This window comes from Chelonoidis abingdonii, chromosome 1, assembly GCF_003597395.2.
Source record: "Chelonoidis abingdonii isolate Lonesome George chromosome 1, CheloAbing_2.0, whole genome shotgun sequence".
In the NCBI taxonomy this organism is placed as follows: domain Eukaryota; kingdom Metazoa; phylum Chordata; order Testudines; family Testudinidae; genus Chelonoidis; species Chelonoidis abingdonii.
Genome location: NC_133769.1, coordinates 365,190,561 through 365,215,455, shown reverse-complemented (window position 1 = coordinate 365,215,455; position 24,895 = coordinate 365,190,561). Strand labels below are relative to the sequence as shown.

The window sequence follows — 24,895 nt, the reverse complement described above, 5'->3', positions numbered from 1 at the left end:
GGGGCGGGTGTGGTTCCTTGATGCCAGCACGAGAAATATGGGGAAAGCAGCTGTATTGTGGGGATTAATGCACAAACCCTTCATGGCCCAGGCTTGTTGTCTCACAGAGCTGGGAGCCTTCTACAGCAGCTAGAGCAAACAGGAAGATTCCCAGGGAGCAGCAGTGGGGCTTTTGGGCAGAAGGGCCTCAGTATTGGCAATCATGCCCCTCAGAATGGGCTTCCGACCATAGCCCTTGCGTGCACGCCTTGTGCTGGGACAACAGCAGCGTGGCCGGTTGGTGTACCCTGCCTGAAACGGGCCCAGGGAGGTGGTGGATCTGTAGCCTCGCCCCAATGCAGTTAAGAGGGAGGGCTGAAGAATATACTATGCCTCTGCTGAAATGATGCTTTATCAAGTGACAGTACAAATAACTTGTTCATCCTAATATCCTTTTGTCCTCCACTGAGATGTTGGATGAATCATATACTTGGGATCAGCTAATGATCAGTATTCATTAATTAGTGAATGTTTGGAGTGTCACTCATTTGGCTTACTTTCTGGTGCATTATTTTTTATTTGCACTCATTCGTGAGTTACTTGCAGAGCTGACAGCCCTAGTTGTTACTATCTTTTTTGGGGGGCGGAAATGCTGTTCTACTGGAGCAATGACAGCCATTCGAAAAGTCCTGGTGAATTCACAAGATATGCAATATGGCATGTGATCAAACATCTCCTTCCTTAGTGGCTAGCCCCGCAAAGGTGTCACAGATTAATGCTTGTTACATGTCCTTCTCATCAGAAAAGAACAGACCCCTCAATCAGGCCTAATTCAACCCTCCCTGATTCATTTGCTAACAGGGGTCATGCCAACTTGGCCTACTAGTAATTCATTGTTTCACTAATTAGATAGTTTGCTGTCAATTAATAGATCAGAAACCAAGCCTTTGGGTTGGAAGCACCAATAGAATTGCTTGGGCACAGAAAGCATTGAGGGGATCGCAGTGGGGAAGGTCTAGTTTGAATTTAGGAAACCTATTTCATAGGAGGGTGGGTGAAGCACTGAATGGGTTCCCTAGGAGATGGTGGAGATCCTCCACTTAGAGTTTTTTAAGGCCAGCTGACAAGCCCTGGCTGGGATGATTTAGTTGGATGTTGGTCCGCTGCTTTGAAGCAGGGGGTTTGGACTAGAGACCTCCTCAAGCCTCCTGATTTTCCAACCCTAATTTTCTATGAATTCTAATGATGTTAGCCAATTGAAGAGACCCAGCCCCTTGAAAATCAATGCAGGTTTATAATGAACTGAATTGTGCCTCAATAACAGATAACGTGTCTTGGGTGTTGCAGAGATAACTGGCTCATCATATGTGAATTTGCACCTATCTAGGTTCAAAGAATGGTCTAGTGAATAAAGGCGCCACTGGGGAAGGTTGAGTAGAAGACTTAGCTTAATTTCTGGCTCAACCACAGATTTCCTCCAAGTCACAACCTGTAAAATGGGGGCAGTATCCTAGCTCAGAGCTCAGACTGCATGACAATGTGGCATATAAGAATTTCGAGACTCCCTGCGAGCAGCATATTAGAGAAGATTTTTTCCCTGCTGTCTGCCTGAGAATGCTCTGATTGTTATTGTTTCTGCACACAATTTGATGAGTTCAGTCAAAAGGTTTTAGGTATTTATTTGTGGTTTACCTTTGTGCTGCTTACCTTTAGCTCTCATATTAAGGATTACATCCTTCCCCTGCTCCAGCTACTGAGTAATAAAATGTAACATCTATTATTAGCAGTGGAAAAAAAACAAAACTGAAAGGGCAAAAAAGAAAAAAATTAAAAAAAGGATAAAGAAAAAACCAGAAATAAAAATAACAACATAAAAAAAAAAATAAAAAAGATAAAAAAAAGAATTACAACCAAGAAAATGAAAAAAATAAGAATATAATTAAAAGTCAAAAAGAATATGAAAAAAAAAAAAGAAAAAACTTAAAAAACTACTTAGAAAAAATAATAAAAAGATACATAAGAAAAAAAAAAATAAAAGAAGAAAGATGAAACACAAAGAAGAGGATCAAAAAGACAAGAAGTAAAGGGTGGTGGGTTTGAACACCCATGACACCACACACCACCAGTCCTCGAAATCTCCTCCGCTCTCTCCGTCTTCGGCACATTCTGGCAATTATGTTAGAGATTGGATCTTGAACAGCAGTGGTCAATTGGGCCATGCCTGGCAATGAATATTCTTTAAGACGTAGAGAAGCTGCACCAATCTCTTTCTCTTACCACCTGTGGCGGTAAAGATGGACAAGTTGTCAGCCAATCCATTAGCAGAATTACTCTTATAAATTGGGATTATTCCCTGATTTCAAATAGGCCTCTAGCTTTGATTTGAGGTTACCGAAACTCCCCACAAAAGATTTAAATTTTAAAAAACTTTTTCTCAGCTCTTTGCATCCGCTGTCTGGGCCTAAAAAAATGGTACATTCAAAAATCCTTTGGGTTTCAGTGTCTGTTCTGCCAGGGACCTCTTCCTATTACAGACTGCCACAGTAACTGTCCTTTGATCTTGGTGAGAGACATGTGCCAGATTGTCCTGGTTGAAAAAACGAACAGTGTTATACGAGCAGCAAATGTCCCGGAAACTCAGCTTAAGCATAGTTTTCCTCAAACAATCAAATAAGGGCATTCAACATGAGCAAGGATCACCTCCAAATGGATCTGATCTCATTCTGTGCCCCTGATATGGGACCTCTGGAGAGCGCACCTGTAGCCAACAGCGCATTCAAGCAAATCGAGGACCATATCCACCACCTCAGTGTAGCAAGGGAATCTTAACACTGGACTAGATATAGCTCCTTGCACTGATTTTCCATCTCCCTCCGCCTTCTTCCCGGAGCTTTGCAACCCACGTCCTCCCTATACCTGAATTAAGCTGGTAATTAATGCCTTCCCATGGGTCCTGTACGGGCCCGTCCATGTTTTCTCTGGCGGCCATGTCATGCACCTCAGGTTTGGTCCTGTGGGCGGGGCGTTTGTTTGTTTTCCCAACGCAGGGTGTCTCTCCACAATAGACGTTACTGTGGGCAGTCCCTGTATAGGAAATGAACTCGAGAAACCAAGAACACCGAACCAGAGAAAGGATTTTGAATGTACATTTTACAGCCCCAGACAAGGGAAATTGCAAAGAGCTGAGGAAAAGTTATTTAAAAATGTTAAGCTTTGTGGCGGGGAGTTTGGTAACTCAAATCAAAGAGGGGCCTATTTGAAGGTGTAGGAGGGAAATTAATCCCCAATTTATAAGAGTAATTCTGCAAGGGATTTGGGCTATGACAACTTAGTTCCAATCCAAAACCCCACACAGGTGTAAGAGAGGAGGATGGTTGCACCCTGCTCACTCTTAAGTAAATAATTCAATGGGCACAGGCAATGGCCATTGACCACTGCGTTCACAGATCGCTATCAGGTCGTACACAAATGTGGCAGCATGCCATAAACCTAGACTGGGATTTCACAAAAGTGTACACATATGAAGAAGAAGTTATGGTCTTTCTGCATACTGATCGGATATCATAGGCCACGACATCTCAGGCTTGGCTACACTGGAGACGCTGCAAGCACTGGTGGTGGCTGCTTACAGCGCTGCAACCTCACACACATCAAACTTGCAAAGGCACTTCAGCCGCTGGGAATGTAAAACTCCACTATGCCTGGGGAATACGACTGCCAGCTGGCCTGGTGAATCGCAGCACTGCTCGCCAGTGTGGCCACCAAAAAGCGCTGTATTGGCCTGCCAGAGGTATTCAGAGGTATCCCCGAATGCCTGTTCAGCACCTGCTCCATAACAGTTCGAACTCTACTGCCCGCCTAGTGACCCGCCCTTTAAATGCCCACTGGGAATTTTAAAAATCCCCTTCCGTTTGCTCAGCCAGGTGTGCAAGTTGGCGAATCATGTGAATCTTTCCCAAATGGTGACCAATGCCTCCACGCGCCAAACCGAGCCCCAGAATGGAGCAATGGCCCGATTTTTTTGCCTGGACTATCCAGTGTTTAGGGGTGAGGAACATGCAGTCAGCTGCGCTCCAGCAGTACGAATTTCCGTATCTATGGGAGATTCAAGTGCATCGCGAAAGGGGCCCTGACTGGATCGGTGGCAGTGCCAGGTTAAAGAGTGAAGGAAACTGCAATAAGGGCACTCCGAAAAGCCGCGCAGGGAAACCGCACGCCTGGTTGCCCCCCACGACTGCTGTTTTTTACAGAAGACCTGGGACACGCATACTGGGGTGACCCACCGAAGTCCAAGGAGCCAGATGGACATTCAAGCGAGTGGGCGGAGGGAGGCGGAGGGAGAGAGGAGATAACGAGAAGTAGGGTACTGGAGCGGGGATCCCCCCGGAGTCCCCAGGAAGCATGCAGCAGGGAGCTTCTCAAGCCAGGAGGAAGGTAGCGCCAGATCTCCAACTCAAGAGTCTTGGTGAAGGACAGAGCAGAGGAGCGGGTTCCCGTAATGTTTTTATTTCAGGAATGAAAATGTTTCGGGAAAGAGGGAGGGTTAGGGCTCAGCCTGCATGCCTAAGAAGTGGAAGCCATGATGTGGTTACTCAACGTTGCGTACTCGGCCCTCGGGTAAATTCTTCAAAAAGTTTCAGCCCAAAGCGGGGCATGTGCTTGCGCAAGTTTATTTGGAGAACCTGTCGTCCTTTGTCCATCAAGCGCTAACGAGCGTCCACCGCCACTGTGCCGCGAGGGGTTGGGACCAGTGCTGCAAAACACAGGCAAAGCTGCAATAGCAGGACGGAATCCTGCATTGCGTAAAAGCACCTCACTCTCCCAGCTGACCCCGCAGCACCCGGATATCTTCCAGAAGTCAACGTCCTGTGGAAAATGCTGGGCAGAGTGCTTCAGAGTCTGGTGCCCCCTGAAGCTTGTTTGGCTTTCCCCAAATGCACAGAAACCCCAGTACAGCCCCCTAAAGCACTCAATCAGTCTCCCTTACTCACCCATTTCGGGCCACCTGTGGGTTATGTTGCGCTCTCTTTGGTATGCGAAAAGACTGTACAACTCCTCCACTGTGTGGGAACAACTGTCGAATGTCATATCAGAAACAATTCGCTCTCTGTAACTGTTGCCTTTTTTGTCCGCACCTTGGAAGTTTCCAGCTGCCCCGGTTTATTCAACAGCTCATCCGAAAAACCTCACGGAAGAAAACCGCGAAAAAAAAAAAAGACGACAGCACCAGGAAGACAAGCAAAAGCAGCCTGATAATGCAACTGGACACCAGGGCCTCTATCCAAGGCGTTCATAGCATGCAGCAGAGCACATCCGAGTCCGCACCTCCGTCCAAAGCTCTTTCCCCTGTGCCCAATGTCAGCTCCAACCCCTTCCCAGCATCCGGTTCTTACCAACCACCAGCTCCCCACAAAAAACCCCCTGGTTTTTTAGTTTCACCAACCCGCCCTGAGAGAACTACGACCTTATCCCTGACCCAACATCCCATCACATGCAGTATTTTCATCCTGAAAGGCAGCACTCATTGCATCAGACTCCAGACAGGTATCATCAAACGCTGTGACGTACAGTCCCCACCGCACCTCCGCTTTTTAGTTCCTTAAAATGTGTGTGTCCTGTCATAAAGTTTATTTCTTTTCAATAAATGAATTTTGCTTTGGAAAACAGCTCTTTATTATTGCGAAGTCAACAGATACCTAGCCACGGAAAGAAAAAGGCACTGCAACATCAGCTTCGGAAACACAGTTCCATTAACATTCGTACCACATGCACTTCACTCCTGGCAAGGCAGCGCAACTCACTGTTGTTTTCGAGCTAAATTCCTCCTCAGGCTTCCCAATCTTGAAGCTTTGCTGGCTCTAGTACTGCTCTCTGGCTGTGCAAATTCAGCCTCCAGGAGTTGAACCTCAGAAGGTCCCATGCCTGACTGAATGCTTCACCCTCCTTCTAAAATATTATGGAGGTGTACAGGCACGTACACGCAGTAGGGCATCATTCAATTCTCTGGACTAGGGATGCTGCTTTCCGCCAAGTCTAGCTTTCTCACCATACAGAGATCTCCAGCGCCTCCTTTAAAGGCCAAAGCACACTCCACAGTCATTCGCACTCGCTCAGCCTGCACTTGAACCGGTTCCTTCCTCCTGTCAAGCTTCCTGTTATAGGTTTCATGAGCAAGGCTATAACAGGTAATGGGGTTCCAAGGATCAAATGGGTATTTCAACATCGCTCCCTACGTCGGATCTCCGTTCGGGAAAAAAGGTCCCTGCTCGTAGATTCCTGAACATGCCCCCAGCTGTTTCGAAGATGCTGTTTGTCGTCGGCACCTTCCAGGCCAGCCCTGGTGTAATGTTCAATGAAGACGCCCCATATTGATCACTAACGTCCTGGAAACCATAAGAGAATACCCTTCCGAACCCCCCCCGTACTCTCGATGCTAGGTGGGGTGGTGCTAGAATAGGAAAGCTGTCCCATATTCGCCCCTCTCACAGTTTAGGGAAGCCCATTTGTCAAACCATCCACAAGCCTGCACGTTCTAGATCACGGTCTTCTTAAAGAAGATGTGAGTAAGCTCTGCAAATTGCATCAAACTATTCCAACGTAGACTTTCCACTCCAAAACTGGTTTCCTGACGACCATAGGCTGTCTGGAGTTGCCAGCCTTCCAGACTGCAATAGGCCACCACTTCTCCATGGCCAGGGCAGCTCTCATCTCATGTCCTGTAGCGCCACAGGGTTAGGAGCGAGCTCAGCACACAGTCCCGCATGAAGTGGCTTTTCTCATCCGAAAGTTTGCAAGCCATGCTCCTCATCCCAGACTATTCATGTTACGATGTGATCCCACCACTCGGTGCTTGTTTCCCGAGCCCAAAAGCGGCATTCCACGGTGCTGAGCATTTCCATGAATGCCAGAAGCAATGTTGTGTCATATGCGTCAGGCGACTCGCTATCATCATCAGACTCCTCATCACTTTGGATGTTTAGGAATAGCTCAACTGCCAAACGTGATGTGCTGGCGAGACTCAGCAGTTCGGGCTTCATTTCCTACAGAAATCGCGCTGCACAGGAACCGTTGAGAGAGTGAGGATGGTGCCAAATGTGGAGGGAAAAACAGGGACTGCTGGGCTGTGAAGCGATGCATCATGGGGCATTGGGACAGGAAGCAGAATGACCCGCACCCTCCTCCCCCTTCCCACAACCCACGGCGCCAAAATGGGACGAGGTGCTCTGTGGGATAGCTGCCTATAATGCACCACTCCCAACAGCGCTGCAAATGCTGCAAATGTGGCCACACTGCAGCACTGGCAGCTGTCAGTAGGGCCACACTGCAGCGCTTTCCCTACACAGCTGTAACTCCCAACACTGCACACCTGCCAGTGTAGCCAAAGCCTCAGAGTCACCCTCTGAAGCTTCACAAATGCTGAATAGAAGCAATGTCAAGATTGAGCTCCATTCGACTTCTGTAAAGGATTTTCACTTAGCTGTGAAGGGGATGTTCATGACCCACTGTAAATTGTCAAAGAGAAATGAGCAAAGCTAACTTAAACCTGACTCCATCCACTCAAGCCAGATCGCAGAGGCAGGTCAGCAGCACCACATATTTTATTGCTTTCATTATATTAAAATAGCTCCTACAGGCCCCAACATATTGGGAGACTAATGCAGAGACAATGTCTAATATTTTTAGTCAAACTCAGAGGTAAAATGCCCGTCTTTGCGTAACCAACACAATGATACCTAATTTCCATTTCACACTTATAAATCCTGAGATCCTTGCCTCTGCAGTCTTTGGATTGATATTTTTCTTGAACTCTTCAAGAACTCTGATATGTTCAGGGTTCTGTATGTCAGCTTCCCTCCCACCCTCCCCCATGCAGAAACTGGCACAGCACAGATGCTGACAAGCTCAAGATAGTTCAGCCAGCACAAATTTCAGTCATGGGATTTCTGATTGGCTAGTTAACATGCTTATCTGATACTCAGCATGTTCTGTTCACACAGCTTTTATATTTCTTATTCTCTTGACTGCACTATGAATTTATGTTCTCTCACAAAGGGTTTTTTAAATCGCTTTTGTTAAAGGACAATTGCATTCATCTATTTGAGTGGTGCTAACTCTTGTGATTTTATGATGAACCTCCACATTTTGAGTTTTCTTAAAGCCCCAGCTCCTGGAGTCATGGGATTGTGAGAATCTCAGCTTCCGGGCAAGTAACAGTTTTAAAAAGTGAACTCTATGGTTGCAAAAGCCCAGAAGGCATTTTTTTCTTATGATTTTGGGGAATGGATTCATTTTTGAATGCTTGGGATTGACAGTGCTGCTACCCTAGAGTAGTGGGAGAATATATATTAGGTAATTTTCTTGGCCACTATCAGAAGTGGTGCAACTGCTCACTTCCATTTAGGTAATCTCTAAATTAATTGAATTTGCCATTAACAATTGCACTTAGGCCACGTCTACACTGGCAAGCTTACAGCACCACAGCTGTACCAATGCGGCTGCGTCACTGTAAAATTGTTCGTGTAGCTGCTCTTTGCTGATGGGAGAGAGCTCTCTCATCACCATAATAAAACCAGTTCCACGAGTTGCAGTAACTGGAGAAGCTCTCCTGCCAACATAGCGCTGTGCATGCTACAAGTTACACTGTGAAACTTGTCATTCAGGGCAGTGGGTTTTTTCCCCCCATACTCCTGAGTGACACAGGTTTTGCTGACATAAGCAGTAGCCTAGACTTGGCCTAAGTTCTCCTCCCTATCCTTCAGGCCACCATTTATCCCTTTTGCTTCCCTCCGCACAGCAATGTCCAGCTCCAGCATCCTTAGGCCACTCCCGGCTTTCAAATCCTTCTTTGCACATAAGTGAGCAGTTAACAGCTCATTCTTGTGGCAGAATGATGGGGGCCTATCACTAGCCTGGTATGTTTCATGTCCCCTCTCCTACATCTGCCTTAGGCTATGTCTACACTACCAAGTTTTTTTTCCCAACAAAAGTTAAACCACTTTTATTAAACCGCTTTAATTAAACTGCTGTTGCATGTCCACACTATGCTCCTTGCATTGCTGAAGCCAGAGCCGACCCTTGAGTAAGGCAAATTGGGGCAACCGCCCCAGGCCCTGCATTTTGGGGGCCTCCGTGCTCCAATAAAATAGGGACTGTCCCGATATTTAGCCCTTTGTCCCACATCCTGACCGATGTACGATCGGGATGCCCTTTGTCCCAATATTCGGATGAGGTGGGAGGGTGAGCGGGGTGAGAAGGCGAGCTTGGAGGCGAGTGGCAGGCACATAGGTGGAAGGATGGGTGGATGGACGACGAGGAGGAGAGCGGCAGACGAGTGGAGTGCTGGACAGGTGGCAAGGAGACTAATGGGGAGGCGAGAGGCAGCCAGGTGGGTGAGGAAGCAAGTGGCAGGCGCGTGTGCAGACAGCGAGGAGGAGAGCAGTGGATGAGCAGGCAAAGAACGGCCCGGCGGACAGCAAGGAGGCTGATTTGTCCTAGGCCCCACACCTCCCTAGGGACGGCCCTGGCTGGAGCACCTCCACACTAGCAGCTCTTGCAACGACAAAGAAAGCAGTGCACTGTCGTAGCTATCCCACTGTGCAACTGGCTGCAGGGTGCTTTGGGAACAGTTTGCAATGTCTCATGGGGCAGGTACAGATTTCTCACTCCCATTGTTCCATGGGCATTCTACTAGATTGCCAGCCACTTTTTAACTGAAGGGGGGGGAAGAGAGAGAGAGAGAGAAAGGGGAGAGAGAGACAGTGTGTGCTGGGTGAGAGTGAGTGTGCTGGCATATTGTGTCCACAGGTTCCGATTCCATGGGTGCTCCAAGGCTGTCCTGTCCCGCCCCAGTTTACCTCCGCTCCATCTCTTCCCCTGAGCACACCGCGGGTCCACTTCTCCCACCTCCCTCCCAGCGCTTCCCGCCACAACACAGCTGATTCGCGGCAGCAAGCACTGGGAGGGGAAGGGGAACGCTCGGGGAAGAGATAGGGCCGGGGAGGGGATTTGGGGAAGGGGTCCAATAGGGACAGAGAGAGGCAAGCACCCATCAGCACCTGGAAAAGTTGGCGCCTATAGTTGTGTCCTAAGTTCAGACAGCTGCCAAAAGCAAACTGTCTGAGGTAGGGGGAAACCCCTGACACTAGCTCCTGGCTCCCTCTCTGGCTCTGCACAGCACAGAGTGAGTCTGTCCGTCTCTCACACACACCCCTCTGCATTCATAGCGTGGGAGACAGCAGGAACATTTCACATTCAAGATTTGCTCTATGATTCCAGGAGCAGCACAGCACGCCAGCTGTCAGAAAGGAGCTTTGAAAGCGAAGAGGCACATGCCTGCAAGGCTACAGAGTTCAAAACAATGAGTAGCGCAGTCATTGCAGGACATCTCCAGAGGCTACTGACAGTGATAAAAGTAAACAAGGTGTTTACACTGGCACTTTGGCAATAAAACCTTTGCGTAAAAAGTCTTATCACTCTCATGGAGGTGGTTTGATTACAGCACTGCAACAGCAGAGTTTCATTGCAAAAGGTGGCTTTGCAGCATGTACTCCTCTGCTGTTTCATCACCAAAAGCTGCCTTTTAGCGAAAAAACTTTGCCTTAGTCTTTGCAGAGTATGAGCTCTCTAAGGCAGAGAGCTCATCTCTGTCTGTGTTTGGAAAGTCCCTGGCACCGCAGGGTCCTACCACAATCTGAACGATAACATTCTCCTCCAAAGTGTGGCAGGTTTTTCATACTGCACCTATTTCTACAGACTAGGGATTCAACGACCTACAAGAATGTTCACCTACTAAAACTTTTCATATGGAGCACATTCACTGTGCAGTAAAACAACAATTGCTTTATATCTTTACAAGTCAAGTGGGAGTTTTCCCTGCCACTTATGACATGTTACAATATCCACTATAAAAGGGAAGTCTTTTCACAACCTCATTTAAATATCATTTAGCCAGTAAGAGACCCCAAGTCTGAGATCTGAGTTGGCTGAATCGCTCCCACCTTGTCAACATTTGTACTTTGTGCCACTGCTACAGGAAAAAGCCAACAGGAAGAGCCCAGAGTATCGCCAATATTTAAACTACAAGAATTATTTGAAATCCCATTCCCTTTTGGAACTTCTCTCTGCTTTCCATTCCCAGCATCCCCACTGACTGCTTTCAAACATTTCCATAATAATTCTATGGACCATTAACCATTTAGGGTATGGCTACACTTGCAACTTCAAAGCGGTGCCGTGCGAGTGTGGCGCAGCACCAGCACTGGGAGAGAGCTCTCCCAAGGCTGCACGTACTCCACATCCTCTACGGGTGTAGCTTCCAGCACTGTGGCACTGTTTACACTGAGGCTTTATAGTGCTGTATCTTGCAGCGCTCAAGGGGGTGTTTTTTTCACACCCCTGAGCACGAAAGTTGCAGTGCTGTAAAGCGCCAGTGTAGCCATGGCCTTAGTTATGATGCTACAGTTCTCAGTGTACCACAAAGTGGTGTAAGATCAGAGACCACTGAAGCCCTTAGAGCACCAAAGCCATTTGATCATACATGAGGGCAGGTCACTTTGGATAATATCAGTTTGCTGAATATCTAATGTTTATCCAGACGTACACAGGCTAGAATTTTCTCCTACTCTGACCCAACCCCAATTTGGCTCAGCATTTTGTGTTTCTGATATTAGTTTTAAAAGAGCAATCGTGTTTCTAGTACTGTTGGAAGAGTCTTTGGATGTAGATTTCAGTAACATACTAAACATAATCATAATGCCTAGAAACTAATGCTTGTTGCAGATTTATACTGCATTCCTGGACCTAATTCAGAAAAGTGCTGAACATTCACAATCCCCAAAGACAGCGAATAGCAGTGGGCGCTGGGCACCTCTGGATCAGGCCTTTGTATGACTGTATGACCTCCAGTTCAGTCACAAAACCTCAGTGCCAAGGAGTATAGGGTATACTTAGAACAAAGTCTTCAATGGAAGACCTTAAAAGGAAACAAATTTAATTACACTAAAGGCCATTTAAAGTACTACTATGAGAATGAAGAAGTTTAATCCTGATTTACTAATTCTTTTTCTCATTTAACATACTCCCATTATACTTTATCTCTAATGTACTGTAGTTAAAATCCCAAAGCAAAGAAGATTGAAAGTACTCCTCAGAGATTAAATCAAAAGCCTTTCTGCTTCAGAAGTAAGTTTTAGCTGTCTCCTCGATATCATCACAGTAGCATACCTAACCACAGAAAGTAAACAACCAAAACTAGAGAGTCTTTACAGAGTAAATACCAACCAGTTTGACTTTCAATAACCCACACAATACAGCACTAGAAAAGACTGATTCCCTAGTGCAATAAATGAAATTTTACACTTCCTGCCAAGAACGTTTATTCTGTCAGCCAATCCAAGCTTACTCACGCTTTCAGCAGACCAAAACACAAAGGCAGCATGCCGTTTTCAGGCCTTCGGAGCGTGAACAGCTCAACCACAGGTCAAAAAGTGAAGTGACTAATTAAACTTCCTTTATATCAGCAAAACCTTTATTTAGCAAACAAGGCCACTAGACTTTCTTCCTTCAGAAGTTCCATCATCCCTATCACTACTGTAGCTAAACCAAGTCCCAACACTGATTCTGCTCTACAGAAGTTTTTATATTGCGCTCATTGCCATAGTATCGGAGCATCTTCCAGTAAATGTTTTAAGCAACATGACTATACATCTGTCACGTGTTTGTTCGCTCTTCCTCTCCCCAGAAGAAAGTGCGTGCAGTGGAGTGTTGTTTTGGTAGGAGTTTTTTTAATTAACCAAATATACCTCTTGCTATATATTTGCATTAGAGACGGCAAGGTCAAGAAATGCACCTGGCACTTCACACAGAAAGCTGTGCACTTTGTGATGGTTCTTAGTTCCTGGGGGAGCTCATTTCCCAGTCCTGGGCCACTCCTGGAGAAGGTTCTGTCTCCCGTACAGATAATCTTTATACTCTTACGGTTGAGAATTCCAGTGTGCCAGAGGAGAGTAGTTGTCAACCATGGCCTTTGGCCTAGAGCTTTAGACAATCTTTTCGATTCCCTGGGCCCAGACTGTGTAACACTTTCAAGGTTCAATGGCAAAAAAAATGTAAATGCAGAGTTAAGATTGCTTGGCAGTATGTCATCCCCTTGCAGAATGCTGAAATGAGCAAAACTCAAACTTCTGAGAACCAGGAAATGCACAGTTAAGATTCAAGGGGAGGTCCCATTAATTTTGTTAGGCCCAGGTTAGGATCCAATGAGAAAACAAATACTTGCACCTGAAGATATAACCTGTCCGACCCTTTTAGAAATCTGATAGTTATGGAGTTGGAAAAATGTGAGCACCCACCCACCGGAGGGTGGAATGCTGAAATGGCTGCCAAATGTACTTTAATGGAACTAACTGTCAGACCTTGATGTTTTAGGTGCAACAAATAATCCAAAATGTGGTTAATGGAAGCATGCACTGGAGACATTTCTCTGCTGAGATCAAATAGAGAAATGTTTCCATTTGGCCAGGTAAGCATGCCTAACTGAAGCTTTCTACTATTCACAAGCACCTCCTTCATATCTTTCAAGCAAATCATTTCTACTGGTGTTAGCCACAAAGCATCTCCACTGTTAACTGGAGGGCCTCCAGATCTCTTCCCTTGAATGTGTAAAACTGCTGTCATTCTTTTAAGCAGTTTTAGTGAGCCTTGTAATCTTCTTGTGGTCAAGAAAAAGTTCACCACCTCTATCACCTCATCTGGAACACTACACACCAGGACACTGAGGCAATGGCTAGTCTGCCTCTTGTAGCGGAGGAGCTGTCTGAACATCTTCCAGCTGCTCAGTCCTAGTCCTGGTCATCAGAGAATGTTGTCTGCGGTGCAGATGATCTTAGTGCACCTTTGATGAAGCCAGCTCAGGCAGGTGAGGAGAGGTCCTACCAGCAGGCGAGACACCCCACCGTGTCCAGAACAGCCACTGACATGGTGGTGGAAAGCCCCATAGTTACTCAGGCCATTGCCCCTTGAGATGTGCCCACTTCTGGGACATCCACAGACCCCACGGCTCTGATGCAGGCAAAGCTTCCCACCGGGTATGGGACACAATAGGACTCATTTCCAAATCCCTAAGAAGATGACTCAATCATGTGATAAAGGTGGAGCAGAAACCTGTGGACAGATCAGTAAGCCAAACCCAGAGATGGTGGCAACAGGGATATTAACAGTGGCAAGCCCCTAGAATGTTCAGGCCTCCTAGGCCCCAGAAGTGGCATTAGTACTTCATGCACTTGCAGAGGTGGTGTAGGGACTACAGTTTCCAGTGCGGGCTGAAACCGTTCCTGAACCACAAGGGACACTGGTACGAAGAGGTTCGGTAATTCTCTAGCGGCAGTGTACCCTTCTGGTGTCGTCAATATCTAAATTGGACCTTGGGTCTAACATGGACACTTCAGGAATTGGCCTCAGATCTGGCACAGATTCTGGGCTTGACACACACACCCCTCCCCTCTTTGCAGCAGATGAGCATGCTGGAGAATGCTTCCTTTCAGAGTTCCTCTCAGAGTTCAGGGGTGGGGGGGAGAGAAGAATAGCTCTGGTTTGAGCACTGGCCTGCTAAACACAGGTCATGAGTTCAATCCTTGAGGGGGCCATTTAGGGAACTGGGGTAAAAATCTGTCTGGGGATAGGTCCTGCTTTGAGCAGGGGGTGGGACTAGATGACCTCCTGAGGTCCCTTCCAACCCTGATATTCTATGATTCCATGATTTTAGATGGTCTGGGTACTGAAGGTCTTTCTGGAAAACATCATATGTCCTTGGCAGATCTGGGTCTCATCAGTTCTAGAGATACAGAACACAGTGCCAAGGCCTCTCAGGAGGTACACTCTGTACAGATGGTGCTGCACTTGGAGTGCACTCTGAACCCAACAGCTCCAATGGAGGGCCAAGTGCTGCCTCCATAAGGAAATATTTAAATCTCTCACTCAAAAAAAGATAGAGCTGTGAGACTTAAACTGCCTATAAAGGTGATACTTATCACTGATGTAAAACTCTCCAAACATTATAGGAAGCGAGGGTGTGGGTCACAGACCGGCACTAGCCTGGCACACAGTTAGCAGGACTTAAAACAGGAGGTTTAAAAACAAACAAAAAGGAACTATTTCTTCACACAACACACAGTCAACCTGTGAAACTCTGCCAAAGGATGTTGTGAAGGCCAACACCATAACAGGGTTCAAAGAAAGAACTAGATAAATTCATGGAGGCTAGGCCCATGAATAGCTATTAGCCAAGATGGGCAGGGATGGTGTCCCTGGCCTCTGTTTGCCAGAATCTGGGAATGGGCAACAGGGAATGGGTCACTTGATGACTACCTGTTCTGTCATTCCATCTGAAGCACCTGGCGTTGGCCACTGTCCAAAGACAGGAACCTGGGTTAGATGGACCTATGATCTGATTCAGAACGGCCATTTTTGTGTTTTTATGACTTAAACCCCACAGAGAGAGAGAGAGAGATGACTCTCTCTACCAGTCCCGGACCAGAGAATCAAGTTAGGTTTTAGTTTTTGGTCTCTTTTGGACCAATCACTAACTATACACTGTAACTAACTACTGAACGAGAAACAGACTTTATGCAAAGAGAGGGAAATAAACTGACAATAGCAAGACTTACAATTCCATCACTGAAGGTAAGAAGAAACTGGGAGGGGTCAGGGGCAGTTCTGCCCTCTTATACCAGCATGCAGTAGTGTGCAGCAACAGAACACTCAAACAGCTTCAACCAGTACCAGGGAGGGGAAAAGTTCTCCAACAGCCATGCACGAGGCATGCACAGCTCTAAAGTGGAATGGATATGTACAATCACTCAAAGAAGAATGTTTCTGTGTCATACAGTATACCAGTGGTAGACAACCTATGGCACACGTGCCAAAGGCGGCACGCAAGCTTATTTTCAGTGGCACTTATGCTGCCCGGGTCCCAGCCACCGATCCCAGGGGGCTCTGCATTTTATTTTAAATGAAGTTTCTTAAACATTTTAAAAACTTTATTTACTTTACATACAACAGTTTAGTTATATATTATAGACTTCTAGAAAGAGACCTTCTAAAAACATTAAAGTGCACTACTGGCACGCGAAACCTTAAATCAGAGTGAATAAATGAAGACTCAGCACACCACTTCTGAAAGGTTGCCGACCTCTGCAATATACATTTACTGGGTAGCCACATACCTGCCCATTTCCTGATTAATACTGTTCTGACTCTTAACAGCTTTCATATTGTCACTGTACTGATTATTCAAATGTTCAGCCAAAATCAGATAAAACTATTACACAGCTCCTGGACACACATTTCTGATGCCATCCAAATCTGCTATCAGATATGGTTTGAAGTGTATACCAGGAATAAAAAAAAAAAAAAATAGATTATTTCCACCTGAGTGAATCACCATGAGGTCCAATAGATCACAACCTCCTAAGTCACCAGTTAGATGCTGCACTGTGGGTAAAACATGATACTAATGCAGGCCAACTCTTCACCCAGATCAGCCTGTAGTCAGCAATCCCCATGCAATTCTCGCTCTCTTGCAAACTTCTGCAACCTCATGATCCAGGAATCACCCAGAATCTACATGCTGCCAACCCTGGCAGGGCACACATTTCTTTTCCCTCAGCGATCAACTTCCATGTTATGTGTCTTTGAAAACACCATATTCATCTGCCCAGAGATCAGGAAGTAGCCAAGACACTACTACACACAGAAGAGGCAAAAAGGTGAGGGAAACTAAGGCAGAAGTTGCTGCAGAGCCAAATACAGCAAAGGAGTGGGTCTGTTGGGCAGCAATTTTTCCAGAGTCCCACAGAGAATTAGCAGGTGTTACGCAAAACCTGAGATCAAAACTGACTGAGACCATTTTGACCTGCATCACAGCAACAGCTGGATCTCTACCTCAGCACAAAAATAAATAAATAAATAAACAAAACACCACACCACACACCCACACACCAATTTTTTGAAAAATGGTGGTTTTCCCCTCCCAGGTTATATCTCTGGAAACCCTAGTTCAAATGACCCCAAGTTTGAATCACCAACCCTATTCTGCACTCCCAGGAGTCACAGGTAATTTCAAAAAAAAACAATGCAAGCATGCAGATTTTAGAGCAGTCAGAAGTGTCCTTTAAAGAGGAAGCGAGGATGGGAAGGGCTCCTTTACACATCCACTGACAGCATAGGTGGGTTTGAAAGGTGTGAAGTGGCACATTCATTTCAATAAAAAGAACAAGAGTACTTGTGGCATCTTAGAGACTAACAAATTTATTTCAGCATGCGCTTTCGGGAGCTACAGCTCACTTCTTCAGATGCACAGAATGGACCATTGTTCTTTTTGCGGATACAGACTAACACGGCTGCTACTCTGAAACCATTCATTTCAATGTGATGTTCTCAGCATGTGAGCACCTCATAGAGATGAATATAATCTAAAACAATAGATCTGAGACATGTGAATTGCTCCATGCATCTCAATGTGTGTTCCCATCTACCTCCTGCTTTACAGTTTGTGATATGCATGAGGCATCCATGTTCTCTGCTCCCCATCCAAAGGGGAAGGACTTTTCTGGATGCTGATTCAAAAGAGGGGCAGTGAGAGAGCCTCAATGTTAAGGATCCACAGGTCTGGTGCTCTTGCACAGCTCTGGAACAGTCCCTGGGAGAAGCCCTTTATAGTGTTAACCCCTTCGCTTCACTGCCTCCTGAGTCTGAGGCCACGTCTACACTACGGGATAAAATCGAATTTGCTAAAATCGGTTTTATAAAACTGCCGGAGAAAACTGGCAATGAGATGACGGTTATCTCTCCCCTCTGTACTGTCCGCTGCTATCATGAGTGCCCTGGCTGAAATCGCCAGGCGGGTGCAACGCAAAAGCAAAATTGGGATTGACTCACTTGGGACTGAGTCAATCCCTCCCTTATGGTTTCTAAAAATAGAGTCAGTCCTGCCTAGAATAAGGGGCAAGTGTATTAGAGGACCAGTGTATCAGAGCACAGCTGCTCCGTGTCAGTATTCACAGGGGGTGCCCCTGCAACAACCCCACCCGTTGCTTCCCTCCTCCCCCAACCTTCCTGGGCTACCGTGGCAGTGTCCCCCCCCCATTTGTGTCATGAAGTTATAAAGAATGCAGGAATAAGAAACAGAGACTTGTTAGTGAGATAAAATGAGGGGGAGGCAGCCTCCCGGGCTATGACAGTCCAGGCAGTACAGAATCTTTTCTTTACACAGGAAAGGGAGGGGGCTGAAGCCCCCAGTTGCTATGATGAAGATGCTTATTAGCCGTTCTGTCCTATCTACTGGGAGTAACCAGGAATCATTCCCTCATGATATTGAGCAATTATCAGGCATGGGTTCATCGAGGACGGTTACCTGTCCTACTGCAACCGTCTACCACCGGGGAGGGAGGGGGAGAGGAGCGGATACTGCTCTTCACTGCTGTAGCATCGCGTCTACCAGCAGCATTCAGTACACATAGGGTGACACTGAAAGAAGTCAAGAAATGATTTCTTTCCCTTTTCTTTCACATGGTGGGGGGGGAAGAACTGAGGAGCTATTCCCTGAACCACGCCAGACACTGTGTTTGAACCTACAGACATTGGGAGCTCAGCCAAGAATGCAAATACTTTTCAGAGACTGCTGTGGACTGTGGGATAGCTGGAGTCCTCAGTACCCCCTCCTCCCTCCATGAGCGTCCATTTGAGTCTCTGGCTTCCCGTTACGCTTGTCACGCAGCGCTGTGTAGCCTGGAGATTTTTTTTCGAACGCTTTGGCATTTCGTGTTCTGTAACGGAGCTCTGATACAACAGATTTGTCTCCCCATAAGCGATCAGATCAGATCAGTATCTCCCGTACGGTCCATGCTGGAGCTCTTTTTGGATTTGAGACTGCATCGCCACCCGTGCTGATCAGAGCTCCACGCTGGGCAACAGGAAATGTAATTCAAAAGTTCGCGGGCTTTTTCCTGTTTACCTGTTTTTACCTGCCCGCTGCATCCGAGTTCAGATTGCTGTCCAGAGCGGTCAGTGGTGCACTGTGGGATACCGCCCGGAGGCCAATAACGTCGATTTTTCCGTCCACACTAACCGTAATCCGATATGTTAATATCGAATGACATAAAGGGCGTTGTAGTGTGGACGGGTACAGCGTTAAATCGATTTAACGCTCTTTAAATCGATTTAAACGCGTAGTGTAGACCAGACCTGAGCTTTAGAGCCTTCAGCACCCATTTCACTCAGTGAGTCCACTCGAATTGGCCACCTGGGGGAGACTTGCACATCCAAAGGAAGCAATGCACCCCCAACCTCAGTGACTCAGATAGCATCATAAAAATAGAAGGGTTTATTACATATCTGGAACACAGCATAGAAAGTCCTTACTTAGCATAGAGAATAGAAAAAAATTACATCATAGTCCACCTGGGTCAGTCCTGCCCCTCCTCCTGTGCCCCCAGTCCAGAAGCATGTTTCCTGCTTCCAGCAGCCCACATTATACAACCCCCAGGGTCTCTCCTCCATCCTTTGTTCCTCCTCCTGGTCTGAACAAGGTCATCTGATTATCTACCTTAGTTCTCTGTCCTGCAGCTGGACAAAACCCAGCTGGCTTCCTGCAGGAGTTGGGGACAGTCCAGGGTCATTAGTGACAGGCACCACGTCCGGCCATCGGAGTGGCCATATTCTGCTGAGACTCTGCCAGAGTAAACAACTCTTCCCACCACCCTAGTTAAACATGCAGCACATAGGAGAAACTGAGGTATGCACAATAATCATAAAAAATATTAAGAAACATTCTCAATTCATCACACTCAGACCCTCTCAAAAGGGTAAGCACCCTCCCCACCCCCGATTGCTGCTCACATGCTGGGGGAGAAGGGTATAGAAACCCTGAAAATAGAGAATATAGAAAATTCCTTCTCATTATTTACATCTTTCAAAGACCTGCAAACAAGAGCATTTTGGTTGCTCATGTAATGTCAGGGGCGTCCCCTGAAGTTAACACAAAAAGCTTTAGCTCACTGGCAAAACTCCACTTTAGGTAATTACACCCGGCCTACCTAAGACACCTTGGGCAGGTTTAGCTGGATGAGTATTTTTACACTTCCTGTCCTTTTGGTGTTGCTGTGTACTGGTGAACAGTTGCCACATTTCAACCACGAGGCTGGATTTCAGTGATGGGTGACACAATTCATATATATAGCTTCAAGTAAGTTTAAATGCATTGTGAATTTTGAAGATGAAAGGCATAATTGTAAGCGATCAAGATGATTACTATGAAATTATAAACAAAAAAAGTCTGCCTGTAGAGTGCTACCCAGGTTACCTGTGTTGACTGGATCACTGTAAGGTCATTAATGTAGCAAAAGCCTGCCCCCATGGCAGAACGAAGTCCAGCAGTCCCAAAGGTCAGCCTGCAACAGAGGCGATCCCGCAGCTCCTTGTTCATCCCATTCCGTACAAGGTTTTCAATCTGCTCTTTTGTTTTAGGGTTCTGCAAAAGAAAAACAAAGGTTCTGTTCCCGCTGCTCAAGGAGGACCTGATGGAATAATTACTGCTGCAGTGCAGTTTGTGTTAAAATAATTCTCTAATTCACAGGCTAGGAAGAAGTGGTCTCCGTATCCACAAGCCAAGCTCTTTTATAATACAATTTCCATGTTGGTGGAAGAAAGGATCACTCTTTGCTCTAAACTTTGTCACTTCTAACATGTTCTCTATTCAAACATATTCAATTATGCATATCAACATAAATATTCTCATCTATGATAATCAAAATTTACATATAGGCAAATAAAGAAAAATCTTGCTAGAATTTAGAAGGCTCAAATATACCTTGTATATTTTGACAAGTGATGTTAACTAGTTGTGTTTCAGCGGTTACAAAGCTTTAACTTTCTGAATCTCAATATCAACTGTTATTAATAATTATTCTCTGACCTTCCTATTGTCTGAAATACCCCATAATTTCCTGCAGCTGTGAAAAGCTGGATAAAAGGCAGAAAAAAGCTTAAACATTTTTATATTATCCATCAAACTGATAAAGTCAAAGTCTAATTATGCATGACTTAATAATTAAAGATGTGAATTGTACTCCAGAAGATGTTCTTTTCCAAAGTTAAGACCCAGAACCAGATAGCTTACAGTAGTTTATATTTCAAAGAGCTGCAACAAAATTGCTTGTCAGCTGCACCAGGAATTGAGAATTTAAAAAGACTTACGGGTAAATTTTCAAAGGCACCGTTAGTCAGAGGGAGTTGGGCTCCAAGGATGCCTTTCAAAACACTATCCCCTACAGCATTAGGTAATCTTATTTGTTTCTAGTGGCTAATGCAGAACCAGTCTCTAGTGCTTTGTCCAGTTTAGCGTTAAGTTACTCAAGCAGAGGATATGCTGTGTTCTTGTAGCTGTGTTGGTCCCAGGATATTAGAGAGACAAGGTGGGTGAAATATTGTTTATTGGACCAACTTCTGTTGGAGAGAGGGACACAAGCAGAGGAATCAAGCAACAATTGAGTTGGTGTCAGTCAGGACATGTGCAGGATATTCAAATTACATTCAGCCTCAAATGTGTTTTCAATCTGTGAGTAACCACAGTAGTAAAAAAAAATGGTTAGGATAAGATTTTTTTTTTATGTAGGGCAATGTAAATATGAATGCACAAGCAGCTTCAGTGTCTCTAAGTAGTGGCAAAATTACTACTGTAGTGTACCAATAATTTAATCAGAATTGTAAAAAATATTTTAAAATATAAAACCCAGCATTCATGCAATGTGAAGATTGCACAGTTCATTATAAAGTCTGGCAATGCAAAGCAGAAACTGCAGTTCCAACAGCAACTTTTATTGCTTGATTTGAAGCAAGGCTGAATTACATAAATTAGAGGTTTATCCATAAGAATACAAGAGTGTGGTTCTCAAACTATTTTAGTGGTGACCCCTTTCACATAGCAAGCCTCTGAATGTGACCCCCCTTTATAAATTAAAACCACTTGTTTATATATTTAACACCATTATAAATGCTAGAGGCAAAGCGAGGTTTGGGGGTGGAGGCTGACAGCTTGTGACCCCCTATGTAATAACCTTGCGATTCGCTGAGGGGTCCTGACCCCCAGTTTGAGAACCCCTGGTGTACACTGTATTTATACTACATGGTACATATGAACCATTTACTATTCCTCTTTGGGGTAAAGCATTACTGCTTATTACAAAAGGCACATCTTTATATCTTATGCTGCACAACAGCTGATTAACATTGAAGTTGGACCCTTTTTATTTCCAACTGTGCAACCTCAGAATGTTTTCTGCATTATTTTCCTGGTGTTTCCCGGGGGAAGCTGGAAGTGTGGAGGCTGGTTTTAGAAAGCATTTTCCCTGCCCATGGAAAATCTATATATTCTATTGTAATTGATTGGCAGTGTTTCTGAGCCGAATAAGCAAGGAGACACTCTGCCAGCGGTGTGTGTAATAAACACCTATGCTAACTGGCTATTTGTTCCAATGCTTCCCCTCCCCACGTTTTCATCTCAGCCTTACACAGGCCTTTCTTGACCTTCACTTCTCCCCTGCACCACACATACACCATTTGTTCTTTAAAGTTATTCTAGGCACAAGATAATATGGATGGCCCCATTTTCAGAGCTGCTACAACTGATTTCAGTGGGAGCTGCAGGTGCTTGGAACACCTTTAAAAACTTACATCAAGAAGCTACTTCCCTGGTGAACCTTGATGTAAAATGTGGGCCCCCTTTAACAGACTTTTAAAGAACATCAGTAAGACATTCTGAATACACTGCAGCTGAAAAAGTAGCTGCTCTATTTCCTTGACATTTTCCAAGACTCTCTTAAAAGACTTCTCCCCACCTCCTGAGGTGTGGCATCAAAGACACTGAAGAAATACCAGGGTTGGGGAATAAGGAAAAATCTTTGGGAGGGAGCAGGGGGGGGGGGAGGGAAGAGAGAGAGAGAGAGGCAACCCCAGAGAAGAGTTTAAACAGTCACGCTCTACAAGATCATCAGGAACTTGTCAACTGTAGATTTCCTCTAGGTCACTAGGATATAGCAGTATCTGAACTGGCATCTGTTCACTTCAGGGATAGTCCTTCAGTACACATTCTCTGGAATTCTTAATCAGGATCAGTGTGCTTACAGTACATCTTACATTTGGTACAGTCAAAATACATGTATGAAAGGAGGTGAGGATTGGACAGTTTCAGCTTTGTTATCTATATCAGACAAACTAAGAAGACAGAGTCACATTCATCCCCACCATGCTATCTTGAACAGACTGCAGATAAAATATTTCCTTCACTTTGTGTATGTAACAGGTGAATAAAATGGGTTAAAAGGAAAAATAGCAGGGAGTCATGGTCAAAACAAAAGGAGGTCAATGAACACTACCAGAAGGGCAGTTCCAGTGCTGTGAAAGGGTGGAAGTCAGACTGGAAGTGATCCAAGTACAGTAGGTTATTTTGGGAGAAGTGGCTGGATAAAAATGACTGATGTGCTTCAGAGCCCACCTATACTGCAGGTTCTACAAAGATGTTGTGAGTATCAGGAAATGCAGTACCGTACTGTCATAAGTAGATAGGTAAGGGTTAATTTTCTTTTACCTGTAAAGGGTGAACAAAGGGGGAACCAAACACCTGACCAGAGGACCAATCAGAGACCTGGATTTTTTTTAAAGTCTGGGAGGGAACTGGAGACTCGGGGTCTTTTTGTTTTCCTCTGTTTGTGAGTAACAAAGCTTTTTCTTCTAACTCCATCTTCTTTCAAATATTCTCCTATCATAGTGATGAGTACATACGAACCAAAGTAATCGGTGTGATGTGCTTTGATTTGTATTTACATGGGTGTTGATTTGCTGACTGGTTTAATTGGGCCTATCTCTTTAGATCAGCTGTTTATTCCTATTTTCTTATAAGCCATTCCTGTATTGAGTTTCTTAATGCAGTATTAGTTGTCTGTATCTTTCTTTCTTTTTATATAAGTTTCTTTTTAAAACTTGTGGTAGTTTCTTTTCTAGTGAGGCAGAGGGAGAGGAATTTCTGTGCCAGAGCTCTGTTATATCGGTGACAGGCTAGAGGGGGGAGGGAAAAGCCCAAGCTCTGTGTCTTACTTTCCTATTGTCCCAGGGTTGGAAAAGGCTACGGGCAAAGGGAGGGTGAATCTCTTGTGTGAGCTGACTAGGTTGAATGCATAGCCTGGGGAAGCAGATTGCCTCTCTGGTTGTATTCAAAGGGATAGGACAGCATCGCACCGGTAACCCAGGAAAGGGGGGAAGCTGGGGGATGAGTAGAGGAGACCCAGGGGCTCTGTGGTCTTGAGAGGCGTCCCCCAAGGGAAAATGTTTTGGGGAACCCGAGGGGGCCGAAACCCTGGAAAACTTCAGCTGGTGGCAGCGAAATAAGATCCAAGCTGGGTATGAGCTTGGGAAGGTTCACAGTAAGCACCCAGATTTTGTACGCTAAAGTCCAGATTTGGGACAGACGTTTACCACACGTACATCTATTTCTGATTTTTGGACAACAGGGTTAAATACATCCCAGTTGTAGAGACACTGAAATCAGTAGTGCTGGTCCAAGGATGAATTCACACCAAGGAGCTTCTGGGCTTACCCCTGAATTCCATGAATAATGTTACATCAGTACTGGATTTCACCTGCCAGCACTAGTCTCACCCTCTTTACCATCACTATTCAGGATACCAGATAAATCAGAGAGTACAGAACTGTCAGGGCTCAGCCCTGCTGGTTGTAACATATTCAAAGACCAGTTTCCAGAGGAGACAAGTTTAAAAGAGAGCCCATGGCTAGAAGGCAGTTTCATTTTGTCTCCGTATGGCTGTGGTCAACACACCACGGTGAATCTCAGTATAAAATTTCAGCTAAC

General features: G+C 45.4%; 1 protein-coding gene across 3 annotated transcripts in view; it reads right to left on the bottom strand.

Annotated features, from left to right (window-relative positions):
• The window catches only part of PGM2L1 (phosphoglucomutase 2 like 1), a 105,810-nt gene that overhangs the window by 49,748 nt on the left and 31,167 nt on the right, over nt 1-24,895 (bottom strand). For all 3 annotated transcript variants that reach the window (XR_012655070.1, XM_075061835.1, XM_075061834.1), the window contains one exon: nt 20,336-20,503. Coding sequence is in view for 2 of the 3 variants with exons in the window: in XM_075061835.1 (XP_074917936.1) it covers nt 20,336-20,503 (168 nt within the window). In the remaining variant the exon portion in view is untranslated. The remainder of the gene's footprint in view (nt 1-20,335; nt 20,504-24,895) is intronic.